At 36.2% G+C, this 18,938-nt stretch overlaps 2 protein-coding genes across 4 annotated transcripts; one reads left to right on the plus strand and one right to left on the minus strand.

Annotated features, from left to right (window-relative positions):
• The first annotated feature begins 93 nt into the window (after positions 1-93).
• On the plus strand, positions 94-9,311 carry Ssb (small RNA binding exonuclease protection factor La). The gene is made up of 12 exons (XM_015479295.2): positions 94-246; positions 1,755-1,829; positions 4,587-4,690; positions 4,877-5,051; positions 5,638-5,745; positions 5,848-5,948; positions 6,973-7,044; positions 7,290-7,332; positions 7,780-7,920; positions 8,224-8,410; positions 8,530-8,658; positions 8,891-9,311. The coding sequence occupies exons 2-12, from the start codon at positions 1,764-1,766 to the stop codon at positions 8,977-8,979; spliced, it is 1,215 nt and encodes a 404-aa protein (XP_015334781.1). The 5' UTR covers positions 94-246; positions 1,755-1,763; the 3' UTR covers positions 8,980-9,311.
• On the minus strand, positions 9,013-18,821 carry Mettl5 (methyltransferase 5, N6-adenosine). Of its 3 annotated transcripts, XM_015479296.2 has the most exons (7): positions 18,542-18,806; positions 16,617-16,731; positions 15,641-15,822; positions 14,147-14,229; positions 11,627-11,678; positions 9,675-9,724; positions 9,013-9,098 (listed from the first exon to the last, which is right to left on the minus strand). In XM_015479296.2, the coding sequence occupies exons 1-7, from the start codon at positions 18,648-18,650 to the stop codon at positions 9,060-9,062; spliced, it is 630 nt and encodes a 209-aa protein (XP_015334782.1). In that variant the 5' UTR covers positions 18,651-18,806; the 3' UTR covers positions 9,013-9,059. The 3 variants fall into 3 exon arrangements, with proteins under 3 accessions (XP_015334782.1, XP_048668407.1, XP_015334783.1); XM_048812450.1 differs by lacking the exon at positions 11,627-11,678 and having other exon boundaries at positions 18,542-18,821; XM_015479297.2 differs by lacking the exon at positions 9,675-9,724 and having other exon boundaries at positions 18,542-18,815.
• Between the last annotated feature and the right edge of the window lie 117 nt (positions 18,822-18,938).

Below are 18,938 nucleotides of genomic sequence, written 5' to 3' on the forward strand. Positions count from 1 at the left end.
GAACGTTTTATCCCAATCTCCTTGGAGTGAGGGCGGGACTTTGCGGGCCGTGGGAGCCTGCGACAGTAGCGCATGCTCAGAGCGACGGCTCTAGCTCGCCCGAGGCCACGCCCACTCGGCCCGCAAGGGCTGCCGGGACGGCTCCCATCTTTGAGCGCTTTGAGCCAGCCGGCGGCGCTGCGAAGTGGAGACGTTCGGTCGTTGTTAGTGATCCTGTGGCGCGCTTACGGGGCCCGGACCTTAAAGGTGAGCTTTTCGATAGCTAATGGGAAGGTAAAAAAGATCCTGCATTGCGTGATGCACGACGGCGCGTCCTCCTTCCTTGCTGCCGCCCGCGGGACGCATGTACACCTCGCCTACTGCACGTTCGGGCGGAGCGCCGCGTGGGCCGCAGCCGGAGGCGGCGTGCTGTGCTACGGGTCGAGGGGGCGCGGGCCGCGACTAGGTTACCCTGCCGGCCCGGGCGAGGAATGCGGGCGCCTGGGGTTCCCCACGTGCCCAGGGGAGCCTGTGTTCCCGTGAGACGCGACTCTGGTGAGGTCTTTGAGTAGAGGCTACCCGCATCCTCCCTGCGTTCTTTCGGTTTCTTATCTCCACCAGTTCTCAGTCCTGCCCAAGGCTGATGCTTCAGCCACCTCTGTAAATTTCTGGGTAGGTCGGTGCTGGGTAAACACCAAAGGGTTCCATGGAGTCTGTGGGGACTGACTGGAAGCCAAAGAAGTTGGGGCCGCAGATGTAGCCTCGACCTGTGTCTCTTGGGCTTTAGGATCCTCCTTCCTTCCCAACAGAGCTGCTTCTGTGTGAAATGGGAGAGCGTGGGTAGTATCTCAGTTCTAGTTGTACGTTCTGGAAAAGTAGATCTGATGAAACGAAGTTCCACAATTGGGTAGGCCAAAGTAGCCTTGCAGGGACTAAATAAGTTCGTTTATCTCATCGTTTGCTTTTTTGAGAGGCCCTAGATCACGGTAATGTTAGTAACTTGACCATTGTAGGTGGTGGTATGCAAACCAGGGCATAATATCGCGTGAATTCTGTAGTGGGCCGTAAATATTCCCATTGCGTGATCTTTCATTGGGTACTCGGGTTATTGAATAACAAATTTAGTGTATCTGGTGATGTCTTCAAGAAGTATATCATCAATAGCTCATTACTAGATTCAACGTAAAGTCAAAAGACTTGGTTTGTGATTTCTAGCAAATCACATCACATCCTTCTTTTTCCCCCCCTGTAATAATATCAGGATGTGAAACAGGAAACTGATTGTAAAGTTAACGAATATGTTAGTGAATTGTTAGACACCACCTCTCATTCTTCACCCACCGCAAAGTGCTCTCAGATTTGCATACATTTCTTAATATAGTGTCTAATCTAACTCCCGATTTTAATATTTGAAAATTTTACCGTAAAGTTATGATATCTAACTTGCTGATAACGTTTTTATAAGTCATCCATGGCTAATTTTAAAAGAAGCTACACCAATCAAATAGCAAGGAGAGCCATAGTAATATACTGACAGATTAGCTGCGTATACTGATCTGTTTAAAGTCATTAATGGTTGGGAATTTTCCATCTCTTATTCCAAAGTATAGCTTTGTTCAGATATTTGAGAATTGAGTAGAGAAATTGAACCTGTCAACTTGGAAAATTCTTGACTTTAAGAAAACAATGGCATATTAATTTTTAAACAGTATTTCTGGTCTTAAGCTTTATGTTAAAAGAAATAATCATTTCTGCTGATTTGGGAAAATTTACAGATAGCCACAATGGCTGAAAACGGTGATAATGAAAAAATGGCTGCCCTGGAAGCCAAAATCTGTCATCAAATCGAGGTATGATTCTTATGCTATTAAACTGCAAAAATAAGTTCCTTAAAGGGAAATTTAGGGCCTGAAAATAACAAGAAGGATATTTAATTCAATACATGTCTTGTCTTTGATTTTTAGAATTAGATGAATGTACATTATTTATACAGTTTCATTTGGGTGAAGCCAGGTTAGGAAACCCAAGAATTACAAAAATTTCAAAACGTAGCATTATGGACTGGTGTTACTTAACCATTTTTTACTGGGGATAATAATAGTATCCTCCTCATAGGGTGGTAATCTTACCCTTTTTAAGTAACCAAGGTTAAAAGCCTTTGATATGGGTTTGGGTTTGTACTTCAGCGATAGATTGCTTGCCTAGCATGTGTGAAGCACTGGGTTCGAATCTCAGCACCACATATAAATAAATAAAATAAAAGCCCATTACAACTGAAAAAAAAAAAAAAAGCCTTTGATACTTTGCTCCATACTCACAATAATGTAATGGGGAGCTGTGGTGACTGGGGATTGAACTCAGGGGCACTCGACCACTGAGCCACACATACCGGCCTTATTTTGTATTTTATTTAGAGATATGGTCTCACTGAGTTGCTTAGTGCCTTTCCGTTGCAGAAGCTGGCTCTGAACTTGCGATCCTGCTTTTGCCTTCCCCTGCCTCCGCCTCCCAAGCTGCTGGGATTACAGCTGGGTGCCACTGTTGCCTATCTAATATAATTTTTTAATGGACTTTAGAGCAATGTTAAGTTCACAGCAGTTTGTATGAAAATACAGAGATTTCTCAAACATTCCCCACCAGTGTGGTACATAACTAACACAATTTTTATTTCCTTCCTTTTCCTCACACCAATCATGGGATGTGTTTTGGGGAATAAATTTTTTTATGCCGTCAATATTTTATTATTCATTTCCCCTCCTTAATATGTAGGATCTTTCTAAATTTTAACAGTTTTATGATTTTTTGTTTTGTTTGGCACAGTAGATTGAACCAGGGTCTCAATGCAGGCTAGGCAAATGCTGTACCACTGAGCTACATCCCAGCCTTTGTAAATTTTGATTTTTGAGATGAAGAGTTTTCTTGTGTTGCCCTGGCTGGACTTTAATTTGTAATCTTTCTGCCTCAGTCTTCCCATTAGCTGGAATTAAGGCATGTGCCATTGTGCCTGTCATGCATATTCTTATGTGAATCTTAGTAGACATGCTTACTGATTACTGTTAAGATAAAATTCCTATTTTTAAAAAAGTTTTAATATTTCCAGTTAACATCTCTACCTATGTGATCATTTCTCTGTGTTTGGACCAATGCTAGGTTTTCTTGGTTTTTTAGAATTTTATCCAGTTGGGGGCGGGGGAGAATTTTAGTCAGTTTGTTAGGGGGGAAGTGCTATCTGTTTTTCATTTTGTTTCTTGGCTTTATAATGAGGTTGGCTTTTTTATGTTGTAATACATATGTACTTTTCTTTTTGTTTATACATGACAGTAGAGTGTTTTTTGTTTTTTTTGGGGGGGGGTACTGGGAATTGAACCACTGAGTTGCATCCCCAGCACTATTTTGTATTTTTATTTAGAGAAGGGTCTCAGTGAGCTGCTTAGCACCTCCTAAGCCACTGGGATTACAGGTGTGTGCCAAGACACCTTGCTAGAATGTATTTTGAGGTCTACATACATGGAGTCTAACTTTTTCCATTCTTGTGTACATGATGTGACATATATACTCTTTGTAATTTTTTAAGTTGTAGATGGACACAATGCATTTATTTATTTATTTTTAAAGGTTCTTTTTTTAGTTGTTGATAGACCTTTATTTTTATTTATTTATACGCAGTGCTGAGAATTGAACATAGTGCCTCACACTTTCAGGCAGGTGCACTACTGCTGAGCCACAGCCCCAACTAAAGGTTTTTTTTTTTTTTTTTTTTTTTTTTAGTTGTAGTTGGACACAATACCTTTATTTTACTTTATTTATTTTTATGTGGTACTGAGGATTGAACCCAGTGCCTCACACATGCTAGGCAAGCATTTTACCACTGAACTACAACCCCAGCCCACTTTTTGTAATTTTTCTAATGTTGTTATTTTTCTATAGCTGTTCACTTTTTTCCCCACCATTCCCCTTAGTTTATAAGAACCTTAAACTACTTTTTCTCTCATGCTACTTTTGACATTCCAAATAGCCATAACTGGGTATTTTTTTTTTGTTTGGTTTGGTACCAGGGATTAAACCCAGGGGTGTCCCACTTTTTTTATAAAAATATATATATATATAATTTTTTTTTTAGTTGTAGGTGTACATAATACCTTTATTTATTTATTTATTTATTATTATTATTTTTTTAATATTTATTTTTCAGTTTTTGGCGGACACAACATCATTTTTTGTATGTGGTGCTGAGGATCGAACCCGGGCCGCACGCATACAAGGCGAGCGCGCTACCGCTTGAGCCACATCCCCAGCCCCCTTTATTTATTTTTATGTGGTGCTGAGGATCCAGCCTAGTGCCTCACATATGCAAAGCAGGCACTCTGCCACTGAGCCACAACCCCAGCCAGTAATTGATATTTTAATTTTCTTTTTATTAATTTGTATTATAAACATTTCATTATTGTAAATTTAGGAAGAATGGTTGTTGCCTCTTTTAAGTTATGACATGCATTTTTAAAGAATGAAAGTTGGTAGTATAATGGTAGTTAAAAAAAAAATTCCAGGGTTGGATTAAATATTATACAGTGCTCCAAAATCTAAAGTGTATTATGATTATCTTACAGTATTATTTTGGAGACTTCAATTTGCCACGAGACAAATTTTTAAAGGAACAGATCAAATTGGATGAAGGCTGGGTACCTTTGGAAATAATGATAAAATTCAACAGGTAAAAAAACCCTTTTTGGTTTGTTTGCATTTTGGAGATTGAACCTAGAGCCTCCTACATGCTAGGCAAGCCCTCTATCACTGAGCTGTTCCCTCAGCCCTAATGCCTTTTAAAAGTCATCTAGGTTCTCTGTTAGTAATGAGTGCTTCTACTAAATCTTAACGTTGTTGTATATATATTCTTCAGGTTAAACCGCCTAACAACAGATTTTAATGTAATAGTGGAAGCGTTGAGCAAATCTAAGGCAGAACTTATGGAAATCAGTGAAGACAAAACTAAAATCAGAAGGTCTCCAAGCAAACCCCTCCCAGAAGTGACCGATGAGTATAAAAATGATGTAAAAAACAGATCTGTTTATATTGTAAGTGGGTCTTAATGCATTTAATATAATACATTTATTTAGGAAGAAAACAGTGGTGTGGATAAGGGCTCAAGATTCAGTTGCCTCACTTACTGTATGTCCTTTGGCAGTGTTCTTAACCTCTCTCTACACCTTATTTTCATAAATATGGATAATATTTTCTACCTAATTGAAATATTGAGAGTTAAATTAAAAAATCATACATTCAATAAAATCTTTGACATATTCTAAGTGCCCAGTGCATATCATCAACTATTCTTACTTGTCAACACCTAAAATCTACAGCAATTTTCTTTAGTATGTTGATTTTAAATACTTTATTCTGTAAATTTTCAGAAAGTTACAGAAGTAGCTTGAACAGTATAAAGTATAATGTACGATTATTGAAATTTAGCAGTACTTAACACATGAATAATGGTTGTTTTTTTTTTTCCCCTCTGTGCAAACTTAAAACCTATATCAGGTGAATCACTTTCATTGCACTGAGTAAGGCTGTTAAATGATTGAGACAGGAAGAGAAAGAGATAATGTGTATCCTTGCTTCATTACCAATCAGAATTTGGGGGGAATTGTTCACTTTTCACAGAAAGGCTTCCCAACTGATGCAACCCTTGATGACATAAAAGAATGGCTAGAAGATAAAGGTCAAGTGCTGAATATTCAAATGAGAAGAACATTGCACAAAGCTTTTAAGGTATGATTGATTGTATGATGATAAGACTTCTAGTTGTAAATATATGGGGCATAACTTTAAAAGAAATCTTTTCTTCCTTTTTTTTTTTTTTTTTTTTTTAAGGGATCAATATTTGCTGTGTTTGATAGCATTGACTCTGCTAAGAAGTTTGTAGCGACCCCTGGACAAAAGTACAAAGACACAGATCTGTTAATACTTTTTAAGTACGTAATTTCACTCTTTTTTCTTCTGGCTTCTCGGTTATTTAGAATTGATTGACAAACTGGGATAAGGATCATAACTAAAGTCCCCAGTTAATATTTGGTATTCTTGGGAATACTTTGAGAAATGCCTAAATTTTTTTCAGTGAGAAGTACACTAGTCCTTTCAGAGTATAAGACAGTGTTTATTAGTACCTTTTCATTATTAGAAACTAATAAGGAAAGTTAACTTTTAGTACTTACTTTGCATCTAAAATTTATAATCAGGCTGAATACTAAAGTTGGACTTTTTGTGTGGGTGAAGAGTAAATCCCTGTTCTTATATTTAATAGTTTGTATAAAAATATGTTTTTATAAGGAACAAAGGATAGAGACTTGAATCACGTTCTTGTGTATGTGCGCATGTCTTTAAAATGAGGATGAACCAGGGCATTTTCATGATAAAGTTGTAGGGCCATAGTGCCTTACTTTTGCATTACATAGTCTTCTAAATGCTGGTGTTAAACCTGATTGACTGAGATCCACTGTGATAAAGCATACTATCAGTGTTACATAGTCAAAATTAAATTTTTAACATGATTTTCATAATTGCTGGGTGGTGTTTGGGGATACTGGGATTTCAGGTTTTTCGCCTTTTGTGAAATTAACACTACAGAAAACTGTGAAACATTATTTACATGACTTCTGATCTTTTTTTCTATTCATGGAGGGATAAGTGAAAATCAACACAAGAGTGGGATATTGGGTTTCTTTGGGAGTCATGAAATGTCTAAAATTAGTGATGGTTGTAGAATTCTGAGTATGCTACTAAATCATTGAAGGTACACTTTAAAAGGGTGAATTTTATCATAGTAAAGCTGTTATTAAAAGAAAAAAACCTTCCTGTACATATTTTGAATTTTTAGATGATTACCTTGATAGAAAATGTTTGTGACATTCCTTGCTGTGCCATGTCTTAAGTCATTCAGAATAATTTACAGTCTTACCTTTGTTCTCATGAACTTAGCCTTTGTGTTATGTTCTTTAGGGAAGATTACTTTGCAAAAAAAAATGAAGAAAGAAAGCAAAATAAAGTAGAAGCTAAGTTAAGAGCTAAACAGTAAGTATGTTGAAGTATGACATATCTGAATTACTTAAAGCTTTAAAATAGGCTTGAAACACAGTTTAAGGTGTCTTATTATATTGGAGGCCATATTACATTGTAGTCTAGCATTGGATAATCAGAAAAACCTAAGGACCGGCTTTGGTAATCAAGTAGCTTAGTGGTCATGATTAGGTTATTTATTTTTAATTTTCTTATTATAGTGGGTGGGAAAATTATAATTAAATCATGTTTATTTGTAGAGAGCAAGAAGAAAAACAAAAGTTAGCAGAAGATGCTGAAATGGTAAGTGTATAGTACTGATATTTAATATATCTACTAGTTAGAATAACTTTTAAAAGTCTTGAAAACTGTGTATATGTGTGTGGTGCTGGGGATTTAACCCAGGACATTGCACAATCTAAGCTCATGCTCTGCTACTGAGTAATCCACCATGTCTGAGGCTTTTTTTAAAGAAAATATGTTTTGGTTATCATTAAAGTGATATAGAAATAATATTACCTAAAATTACTGTCCTGAGTTTAATAATCGGATTTATATAGTTCGCAGTTAAATGTCACTTATAGAAGAAATTAAATTAAAATCAGAAGCAATTTTAAAGAATAACAAAGGAAAATACACTTAAACTACATTAAAATAGCATTTTGGTTTCTGTTGTAGGCATAGAGTGGTTTGAGCCATTTCTGATATGTGGGTAAGAAACTTTTTTGATTGCCTTTTGTATTTCTTTAGAAATCTCTAGAAGAAAAGATTGGATGTTTGCTGAAATTTTCAGGTGACTTAGATGATCAGACCTGTAGAGAAGATCTGCACATCCTCTTTTCAAGTCACGGTGAAATAAAATGGATAGACTTTGTCAGAGGAGCAAAAGAGGTTTGGAAATATTCATATACTTTTTGGTGCTCAGTTTTAAAGTCCATAGAAGATAAAGTTAATAGAAAACAATTTTTAAATTGTGTTGATTAAAATACTTAAATGATTTAATTTTTGTTTTGTTATTCCTATCAGTGATGTTATTTATATCTGATTTTTTTTCTGAATAGCTTTTGGTTCAGTAAAATTCATTGAATTAGTAATGGCATAGAAGAATTACAGGGTAGGAAAAAGTATGAACAAAAAATTTAATTAGGGGACAACAAACTAACGGTGTGATTTTTATTTTCTGTACTTGGTTAGGGAATTATTCTCTTTAAAGAAAAAGCCAAGGAAGCACTGGAGAAAGCCAAAGATGCAAACAATGGTAACCTACAGTTAAGGAACAAAGAAGTGACTTGGGAAGTACTCGAAGGAGAGGTGGAAAAAACAGCTTTGAAAAAAATCATAGAGGACCAACAGGAATCCCTAAACAAATGGAAGTCGAAAGGTTATTTATTCTGATATTTCCTTTAACAGTTTGGTTATTTTACTTATTTTAGTCAGTGTTCAAAAACACAACAGACTTAAATTATTTTCTTTACCAAGTTCTCAATTATGCCTCTACAGGTCGCAGATTTAAAGGAAAAGGAAAGGGTAATAAAGCTGCCCAGCCTGGGTCTAAAGGAAAAGTACAGTTTCAGGGCAAAAAAACGAAATTTGATAGTGATGATGACCGTGATGAAAATGGTGCAGCAGGTAATTTTTTTCTAAGTCCTTTGGAAGTTTCATGAGAAATGTGTACTTTATGACAAGTTACTTGTCAGAGATGTGGTTTTTAACTTCTGTATGAGTGACATTTTTGAATTATGGTGTAACTCGGTCATGCTGTTTTACAAGTATGAAATAGGCTAGGACATTTTATTAATAATTATGCTCAGCATTAAAACAGAGCAGTTGAATTTATTAAAAATTTTTTTTAATTATTTAGGAACAGTGAAAAGAGCAAGAGAAGAGACAGACAAAGAAGAGCCTGCATCAAAGCAACAGAAAACAGAAAATGGTGCCGGAGACCAGTAGTTTAGTAAATACATTTTTTTTTTTTTTTTTTTAAATTCATTGTAGTTAGGTTTTAAGCTGCTTTTTGTCTTTGGAGGCTTTTAAAAAGAAAACCGAATTAGGTCCACTTCAATGTCCACCTGTAAAAAGAAAAATTTTTTTGTTGTTTAACTTGTCTTTTTTTTTTTGTTATCAAAGTGAGGGTTTTTTGTTTTTGTTTTTTTTTAAATGTATAGTTCTGTTTGTGTTCAGAGGATTCAAATATCAAATGGAAGATTCTTCCACTCAATTGCCTTTGTAATATGAAAATGTATTAGTACAAACTAATAAAATATATGCTATATAAAAAAGAACAAAAACTTGTTATTTTTCCTTTTTGTATCCACAAAATGTTTGAGAAAGAACTTAAAAATTTTTGAGTATTGGCTGTTGGTTATGGGCCCTTCCCACAGTTAATTTATTTCTTAGGCTGGCTTTCTGTATTTACCCAAGCAACTTATATAACAGTGCAAACAATTACTTACTACAAAGGTTTTTCCCTTCACTCTGTTGGTCTTTCTAGCCATCATCTTTCCTTCTTGCAGTGCTGGGGATCAAAGCCGGGGCCTCATGCATGCTAGGCATTCACTCTATCTGATTGAGCCATTGAGCTATACTCCTAGCCCTTCAAAGTTTTTCAATACTGTATGTAGATAGGACTGAATCAAGAGACTTACTGATTTCTTTTTATGAAAGTTGTATAGTGCTGGCAGGTCATATCGAAGTTCTAAAAAACAACAGGTAAGGATAAACATAACATTTCCAAACATTTACCACCCTTAACTATAAGCAAAACTAAGAAAGTTCCAAATGATGGTAAGCCTAATGACACGTTACTTTAACTTCTCCATGTACTGAATTGATATTTCCCCAAGAGTGACATGGTGAACTGGCCAAGGCATTTCTGGTGTTGCAACCCATTTGTACCACAATTTCATGTTAAAGGGGAAAGGTTAAAGAAATAACAAGTGGGGCTGGGGATGTGGCTCAAGCGGTAGCATGCTCGCCTGGCAAGCGTGCGGCCCGGGTTCGATCCTCAGCACCACATACAAACAAAAGATGTTGTGTCTGCCGATGACTAAAAAAATAAATATTAAAATTCTCTCTCTCTCTCTCTCTCTTTAAAAAAAAAAAAAATAAATAACAAGTGGAAAATAAATATAGTTTCGTGGTAATCTATAGATGACTGGGGCTGGGATTGTGGCTCAGCAGTAGAGCGCTCGCCTAGCACAGGCAGGACCCGGGTTCGATCCTCAGCACCACATAAAAATAAAGGCATTGTGTTGTGTCCATCTACACCTAAAAAAAAAAAAAATCTATAGATGACTTAAGTCATCTCATAATGATGATGCTTAATTCAAAGTTTTCTTGTCTAGATTTTAGTAATGGCAATAAGTTGATATTTTTCTAATTTCTAAAGTACTCATATTTTTCATATTCTAAATTAAATTGTACTCTTTACTACTGATCTGTTTTAGAAGGATGGGAATCAGTTACCTATCCTTCATATTTTCCAACACATTTTAACCCTAGAGTCCGCTCTTTTGAGTTTTAATGTGCAGTCAAAGCACTTGGGGATCTCATTGAAATGCAGATTCTAACTCAGTGGATCCTGAAATTTTCTTTAGCTTTCAGGGATGTCAGTGCTGAGGGTCTGAACACCAGGTGTGGAGCAGCAACGCTATGGCATATTAAAATACTGTGGCATAGGGGCTGGGGGTAGAGCGCCTGCCTCACATGTGTGAGGCACTGAGTGATCCTCAGCACCACATAAAAATAAATATATTGTATCCACCTACAACTAAAAAAGTAAATATATGTTACTATTTCAAAAATGCTCTATATTGCAATATCTTAAAACTTCATGAGGGACAATAATACCGAATATAGTAGGAAGAACGATCTTTTAATTATTCCATTACTAATTATAAACAGTAACATACCTAGTTAGATATTTTAATACCACAGGACCAAATTCATGGTAAGTTTATTATTAGGTAAAAAACATGTTTCACTGAACTTTTATTTTGTGCTGGGGAGCCAACTAAGGGCTCTGCAGATGCTGGGCAAGAACTCTACCATTGCACCCAATGTAGTGAAAAATGTTATCAAAACAGCTGAGCCAACCTCCTTGGCAACTTTTCTCAAAAAGGGATGGAGATGTAGCTCTGTGGTACTGGGTTCAAGCCCCAGTATTGCCAAAAAAAGAAGCATGAGCTCATGGTATAGATGTTTATAATCTATCTCCCACCAGAAAGAAAAAGGTCAATGTTATCTTACTCTATGTAATTAGAAAATTTAAAAAAAAAAAAAAAGGTTAACTAGGAACAACCTGGTGGCAATTTCCACAAGTGGATTTCAAAAATTGGTTTTATCAACTCCAAGCCCATGTTTTTACCCACTGGATGATATAGTCTGTCTGGGCCTGGAGTTACAAATTACCTGAGGTCTAATAGAAATTTTCAGTAAAATGGATAAACTGTGACAAACAAAATCAATTACCAATCATTCATATTTTTACACACTGAAAAACATTCTACAGTATATGTCCTTAGCACCTGAATAAAAATTTTGGTTAGGTTATTGCATGTTGGTCCTTTTGGATAATTAGGGTTAAGATTCATCTTACCTGCAATGATATCTATCTTGATTTTCCATTCTGCAGCTTTCTTTTGAACATGCTAAACATAAATAACATTTTTATGTGAGCTTATTTTTAAGTAAGTTTTTAAAAACTGCTTGTTATTAATATTAGATTAAATTTTAAGCTTAAAATTTCATTAGAAATTAGACTGAAAAGTTTCAACTAGATGAATATTTTGAAAATCAGTAATTAAGTCATTTCAATATATTTAACAATCAGCCAAATTAGATAAATTCAAGTGAAAAACTTTAAGAAAAGCATCAGAATACATAATACACTCATGATTTCTCATCATTGTCTCATCAATATAACTACTTACCCTGGAAACTATTCAGCAGAGAGGTCCATGTCCATGGGCATTCAGTGGCAGTATGGCATAGTAGTTCAGAGCATGGTCTCTAGAACCAGGCTGCTTGCATATAAACTACAGAACTACCACTTGCTAGCTATATAACCCTGAGCAAATTGCTCATTCTGTGCCTCAGTTTCCTCATTTGTTAACGAGGCTAGTGTTTTTTTGTTTTGTTTTTGTACTTGGGATTGGACGCAGGGATGCTGAAGCACTGAGCAACATACACAGCCCTTTTTTACATTTTATTTAGAGGCAGGGTCTAAGCTGCTTGAGGTTAGTGTTTTGAACTGTAACAGATGTGTTAGAGCTTTATAGGTCTAAAATTCTTGAACCACTTCACAAAGAATTATTAATTTTTAGTTACTAATTTACTATTTAAAACTGCTTTATTCAATTAAGGCTTTTCTGGACACAATATGTACTGGCATTTGCTTTCATATATTGATTGAGATTTACCAGTAGATATGATATATTCTGTTGACTGCTTACATGTACCACTGTTCATTGTCAGCAGTGTATTTCTGCTTGGCTGTTGGATGTTGTACTTTTAAAAAAGGTTATTATGGGCTAAGGTTGTGGCTCAGTGGTAGAACGTGCGCCAAGCATGAGTGAGGCAGTGAGTTTGATTCTAGCACCACATAAAATAAAAAAGTATGGGGCTGGGATTGTGGCTCAGTGGTAGAGCACTCGCCTAGCACATGTGAGACCCTGGGTTTGACCCTCAGCACCACATAAAAATAAAAAATAAAATTAAAAAATATATTTTTTAAGTAAATAAAATAAAGGTATCGTGTACATCTTACAACTAAAAAAAATTTTTTTTTGAAAATGGGGGGAGCTGGGGTTGTCACTCAGCAGTAGAGCACATGTGCAAGACCCTGGGTTCGATCCTCAGCACCACGTAAAAATAAATAAAATAAAGGCATTGTGTTCAACTACAACTAAAAAATAAATACTTTTTAAAGAAGGGTTATTAGATTACCATGTCTCTAGAATTTTTTATTTTCAACTGGGTTCTTATGCACTGTTCATGACTAAAATATTTTTCCTACAAGGCTATTTTAAAATCTCTTCATAGAAACTATTTAAATAATAACAGCCAACACACAGCAATTAGATATGCAAGTGCTTTGTAAATAGTAACTCATTTAATGTTCATAATTATACCAATTATAGCATACTGAGTTCTTTACACCAAAGAGTATAGGTCAGCATAGTTGAGAAAACAAGATCAAGTGGCTTTACCAAAAACATACTTAAGATGCAGCAGAACTTAGATTTGAATCCAGTCCAATCTGGTTCCAGAGTCTCAGTTTTTTCTTTTTTCTTTTTTTATATATTTTTTCAGTTGTTGATAGACCTTTTTTATTTTATTCATTTATTTATATGTGGTGCTGAGAATCGAACCCAGTGCCTCACACACATCAGGCAAGCGCTCTACAACTGAGCCACAATCGCAGCCCCTCAGTTCTTTTTTTTTTAAAGAGAGTGAGAGAGAGAATTTTTTTGGCGGATATAACATCTTTGTTTGTATGTGGTGCTGAGGATCAAACCCGGGCCGCATGCATGCCAGGCGAGCGCGCTACTGCTTGAGCCACATCCCCAGCCCCCCTCAGTTCTTTCTTAATCACTAAGTTATATTGACAAGGAAAAAGGTACTGCCTCTCCCCCTACTCCCCCTAATTTCTGTAATACATCTTTCACACCCCCACATTATGTATTGGCAAAAAGAATGGTGAAATATGTGGTTTCTGAACTCAGAATTCTTTTGCTTGAGGCTTACCATTTTTGAAACTAGTTATACCATACTTCTCTTTTAACTACATGAGTCCCCACAGTGACACTGGGAGAAGAGGCATTAATCAACCAGAACTTACCCAGGCAAACCAGAACATATGGTAATCCTAGTTATACCATACTTCTCTACTCCCGAATTGTAGTACCTTTGCTAGTAACAGTCCTGTTTGAACAAATCTTTGATGAAAGAAGGTAGTCATAAATAATAGCTAATTAAAGGGAAAATTTAGTTACTAAGAGCTAAATGTCAAAAGGTCAGGAGAAACAGGCACTGTGGTAATTTAGCATCCACAGCAAGTCCTTAAAACACAATTTTTTAAAAAATGACCTAAAATATCATGGTGATGTGAACTTACCTCTCTAGTTGAAGATTTGTGTAAAGAATATACTGCTGTTCTTGCCATTTCCAAAGCAGTCTTTAGAAAAGCCATATCTGTTCCTATGAAAAGAAAAAAAAAAAAAAAAAAACTCTTATTTACATTTTGTACCTTTTATCAAAGCAGAAGATTAGACAAATAGAATTTAGAAACTTTTTCCTAAACTCCAAAACAGGCACTTCAAATTCTTTCTGCATCAAGTCAGGGTACAAATAAATATCAGAATATTTTGTTAAAGTTGATAAAATAAAACCAGAATTATATTGTCTTGGCTAAAAAATAAAGCTAAAGTAAAATTGTAATATTATATCCCATTCTAATGAGTCAAAATCCACAATCATCTTGGTAGGGTAGGGGTACTTTTTAAAGTATGCATGTGTTTTCCTTCTCTTATTGATTTCCTACCCTCCTTGCTCAAAGTACACACAAAATTAATAGCTACAGTGAGTCACTGTTACCAATGAGCACATTCTGAAACATTCATGTGTGTTTAAACATTAAAAACAGGTTTGAGGGCTGGGGATGTGGTTCAAGCGGTAGCACACTCGCCTGGCATGCATGTGGCCCGAGTTCGATCCTCAGCACCAGGATACAAAGATGTTGTGTCCGCCGAAAACTAAAAAATAAATATTAAAAAATTCTCTCTCTCTTAAAAAAAAAAAAAAAAGATTTTGAAGTAGACAATATAAACTGTGCCTGATCTTCTCACCTACAGAAACTGTGAGTTAATCCACATGTGTTTGAGATAATGCATATTAAAAAAAAAAAAAAAAAAAACCAGGTTTGAGTGCTGGGGCTATGGCTCAGCAGTAGCGCACTTGCCTGGCATGTGTGAGGCACTGGATTTGATTCTCAGCACCGCCTGTAAATAAATTTAAAAAGGTCTTTATTAACAACTAAAAAAAAATATATTAAAAAGAAAAAAAACAGGTTTGAGTGGCTGGGGTTATAGCTCAGTGATAAGAATGTGTGTTTAGGGCTGGGGTTGTGGCTCAGCAGTAGAGCACTGGGTTCGATTCTCAACCACATAAAAATAAATAAATAAAATAAAGGTATTTGTCCAACTACAACTAAAAAATACACATTAAAAAAAAAAAAACACCAGAATGTGTGTTTAGCATTGGTGAAGTTTTGTGATCAATTCCCAGCACTACCCCTGAAAAAAAAAAAAAAAGGCAGATTCAAAAAGTACAAAATCCTTTATAAGTTTCGTAATCATTTATAAGGGCCAGACAAATCATCCCAAATATTAATCATAAATGATGAAAATTTACTTAATACAAATTTGTAAAAATAAAGATTAAAAATTCAATTCCTAAGTAAACTGAAATTTAAGTTATAATACCTATACAGGTAGAAGATTGGTTTATTTAATGATCAATGATAAAATCACTTAATCCAGTTAACAGTAAAATGTTCTTTAAAACTTGCTTTCCTATGAATACACTAGTACATCTAATTCTTGTTACTAACCTTTATTATTTTTGGTCCCAAACGGAGGATTCATTATTACTGTATCAAAAGACTTAGACATTCTGTTGGATAATGAGCATACATCACACTGAATTATATCCACATTTGTTAACTCAAACTCTTCCACATTCCTATTAAATATTTCCAATGCATCTTCATCTATGTCAAATCCAACACACAACCTATAAGTGCAAAACACAAAGAGTGGCATCTTACATCTCCCAAAACAAAACAAAAAGTTTTTACTTATGCTTTTTAACTCAGTTGACAAAAGTTAAGAATGGGTGTAGCTTTTCAACAACATGATTTCCCAATGCAGCCAGGGTTGGAAACTCAGATGTATATAAAAGGGACTGCTGCTCTTATACTTTTAAAAAAAATTATTCTAATTAGTTATACGTGATAGAAGAATGCATTTTGACACACTGTACACAAATGGAGCACAACTTCTCCTTCCTCTGGCTGAACATGGTGCAGAGTCACAGAGGTAGCGCAATCATACATATATATAGGATAATAATGTCCATCTCACTCCACGGTCCTCCCTAACCCCATACCCTTTCCCCTCCCCGCTGCACAATCCAAAGTTTGCTGTTATACTTTTTATTTATTTATTTTTTGGTACTGGGGATTGAAGACAGGATGCTCAACCACTGAGACACATCCCCAGCCCTTTTTAGAATTTTCAGACAGGGTCTAAGTTGCTGAGGACCTCACTAAATTGCTGAGGCTGGCATTGAACTTGCAATCCTCCTGTCTTAGCCTCCTGAGCCTCTGGGATTCAACCATACTGCCTATCTTTTATTTACATAAATATATATAGTTTTTGATAATTCTGTACATTCAAAATATACTCAGTATTAGATTACTGGTCCCCCATCTCATTGTTTAGAGTCCCATGAATATAATTCAGTTCATCCTATTTACACTTATTAAGGCTGCCCCATACCCAAATAGTATAAGTTGGATCACTTACCCTGCTCCTAACATTGCAGTTCCGATGCTAAGCACTCCACAACCACATCCTAGGTCTGCAACCACTTTATTTTCAATGTCATCATATGTGTTATGTATTGTATAAAGCATACATGCTAAAGAACAATTTTAAAACATATTAGGGAATAAGTAGGGTATGACTAATATTTAATTTATACAAACCAGTGTACCATGTTATTAAAAAAAAAAAAAAAAAAGATTACTTGGTATGTAGTAAAAAGCACCACAAAGGAGGATAACACCTATTAGAGGAACCCAAAAAACTGTCTCTGGTGACAATGCCAAGAATGACAAAACTGTCACTAGTATCTCAAGTAAAATGAGAAAAATAAAGTCAAAATGCTTTATTTTTCCTCAGCCACCTATTCAAAACATTGTTCTGTGTGTGTATGTGTATCTATTAGTTTTTTCTTTGATGCTGAAGTAGTTTATATAAAAGAATAGTACAAGTAAATAGGGTTATAAATATCCTTCCTTGTCAAAATGTAAGTTTGGCAGCCCTGTATCAGTCAGCTTTAAAAGTTTACTAATGTGGGAAGACTACAAGTCTAGGAACCAGTAATATCAAACAAGCATTAGCATTAAAGGGGCACAGAACTTTTTTGTAAAGTTTGTCATCAGAACTCAGGTATCATAATCTCCTACATCCTATATATATATGTGTGTGTGTATATGTGTGTGTAGGTTAAGCATGAATAATACCACTTATATCTCTCTGTGGATATCTGACCTCAGCAAGGGCTACTGGCAATCCCTAATGGCTGAGGTTCCACAGATTTTATTAAACACACAATTATAGGGCTATTTCAGACTGAATGTGTAATTACTGATGTGGGTGTGATTATTTTGACGCTGGTATCTGAAAAGAAGCACACCTGTGTGCATGCTACAAACTAAGTATGAAATAACTTATTTTTTAAAAATTGTATTTCACAAAAAAACCTAAAACCCTACAGAAGACTATAAGAAGTCATTATAAACTGAGAAAACTGATCTTAACCTAGACACAGTTTAAATTAATTTGTATTGGCATATTATAATTTTACATAATAGTGGGATTCATTTTGACATATTTACATGCACAAAATGAAGAAATTTGGTCAATTTCATTCCCCAGTTTTGCACAAAAGTTTTGTGTGGATTTTTGGTTGGGACTACGCCAACATCTTAGAGTTAACTGCAGGTATGTATATATTCTTTATCCTTCTCATTGGCAGCTTAGAAACAACTATTTTGGAACTGGAAAATAGTCCCCCTTGCAAGTGTTCCCAGGAAATTAATTTTCCTAAGGTTTCCCCACCACTTTATTATATTTATTAAATATGGATCTTTCTATATTCCCTCTGTACTCTGTCAATTGCTGGCATCAAGAAACAGTGCTAATTCTCGAGTAATGTGTTAAAACTAAAACGTGTCCTCATCTCTTTATACAGCCATACTCTGATTTTGCTAAATTCAAGTCCTTCCACTACCAACTCTAGTATTCATTTGTAGGGCAGAGGATTGCATCAGAATCTTGCAATTCTAATCACTGACAATTCATTCTAAGAGGAAAATGATCCTTACTTAGCAAATATTTACTGAGCTCCTAACTAGTACAGAAACTTTTTTAGGCACTGGGAATTCGGGGGGGGGGGGTCATAAGACTAACAAATTCCTTTATGGGAGAAACAAACAGTGTTAAGAAGTACGCAGAAAACCAAACAGGAAAAAAGTGTGTGTGTGTTGGGACCGGCAGGGGACTGTCTTTAACTGCGGTGTAAAGGCCTCTCTAAAGCGATACGCGATCTTAAAGCGGAATTTCTCCAGACAGTCCCTAACCAAATTACGTTTCTTTTTTTCATCAAGGAGTAAGCATATAAGGCTAACCCCAGAAGCTAGGGCATGGTGAACCAGCCGCCCTACCTGCAATGTGCGGCCTGGTCGGATACTGTTCTAGAAGTAGCTTAGGCTTTTCGAATCCATCCACTTGTTGCAGGCGACTCTCTAGTTCCTTGAGCCTTAATTTCTTCATTTCCCGCCCCCCTCCCCCACCTCTTACATGTGGGCTTACAGGGTTCAACCACACCAGAATTGCAGGGAAATCTATCTAACCCGGATCTTTCCCCCCGCCTCACACTTTCTCAGAGTCACAAGCTGAGGGCGGGGCAGGAAACGCGGGACATAGGGCCAGCCTCCGACCCGCCTCCCGGGTGTCGCGCGCCGTCCTCCAGCCTCTGGGAGCCGGAGGCGATAGCGGGAGCGCGCGTGCAAGATGCCTGATGCAGCAGCGTCCCAGCACCTCGGGAAGCGAACGGCGCCG

This window comes from Marmota marmota, unplaced genomic scaffold (assembly GCF_001458135.2).
Source record: "Marmota marmota marmota unplaced genomic scaffold, marMar, whole genome shotgun sequence".
In the NCBI taxonomy this organism is placed as follows: Eukaryota; Metazoa; Chordata; class Mammalia; order Rodentia; family Sciuridae; genus Marmota; species Marmota marmota.

Bases quoted from the DNA above. Each gene is read 5' to 3' on its own strand.
- Ssb (XM_015479295.2), top strand. From the start codon at position 1,764: ATGGCTGAAAACGGTGATAATGAAAAAATGGCTGCCCTGGAAGCCAAA. The intron at 4,691-4,876 runs GTAAAAAAACCC...TATATTCTTCAG, and splicing joins ATAATGATAAAATTCAACAG to GTTAAACCGCCTAACAACAG. The intron at 8,411-8,529 runs GTTATTTATTCT...ATGCCTCTACAG, and splicing joins AAACAAATGGAAGTCGAAAG to GTCGCAGATTTAAAGGAAAA.
- Mettl5 (XM_015479296.2), bottom strand. From the start codon at position 18,650: ATGAAGAAATTAAGGCTCAAGGAACTAGAGAGTCGCCTGCAACAAGTG. The intron at 15,823-16,616 runs GTAAGTGATCCA...TTGCACTTATAG, and splicing joins ACTGCAATGTTAGGAGCAGG to GTTGTGTGTTGGATTTGACA. The intron at 11,679-14,146 runs GTAAGTTCACAT...ATTTATGTTTAG, and splicing joins ACAAATCTTCAACTAGAGAG to CATGTTCAAAAGAAAGCTGC.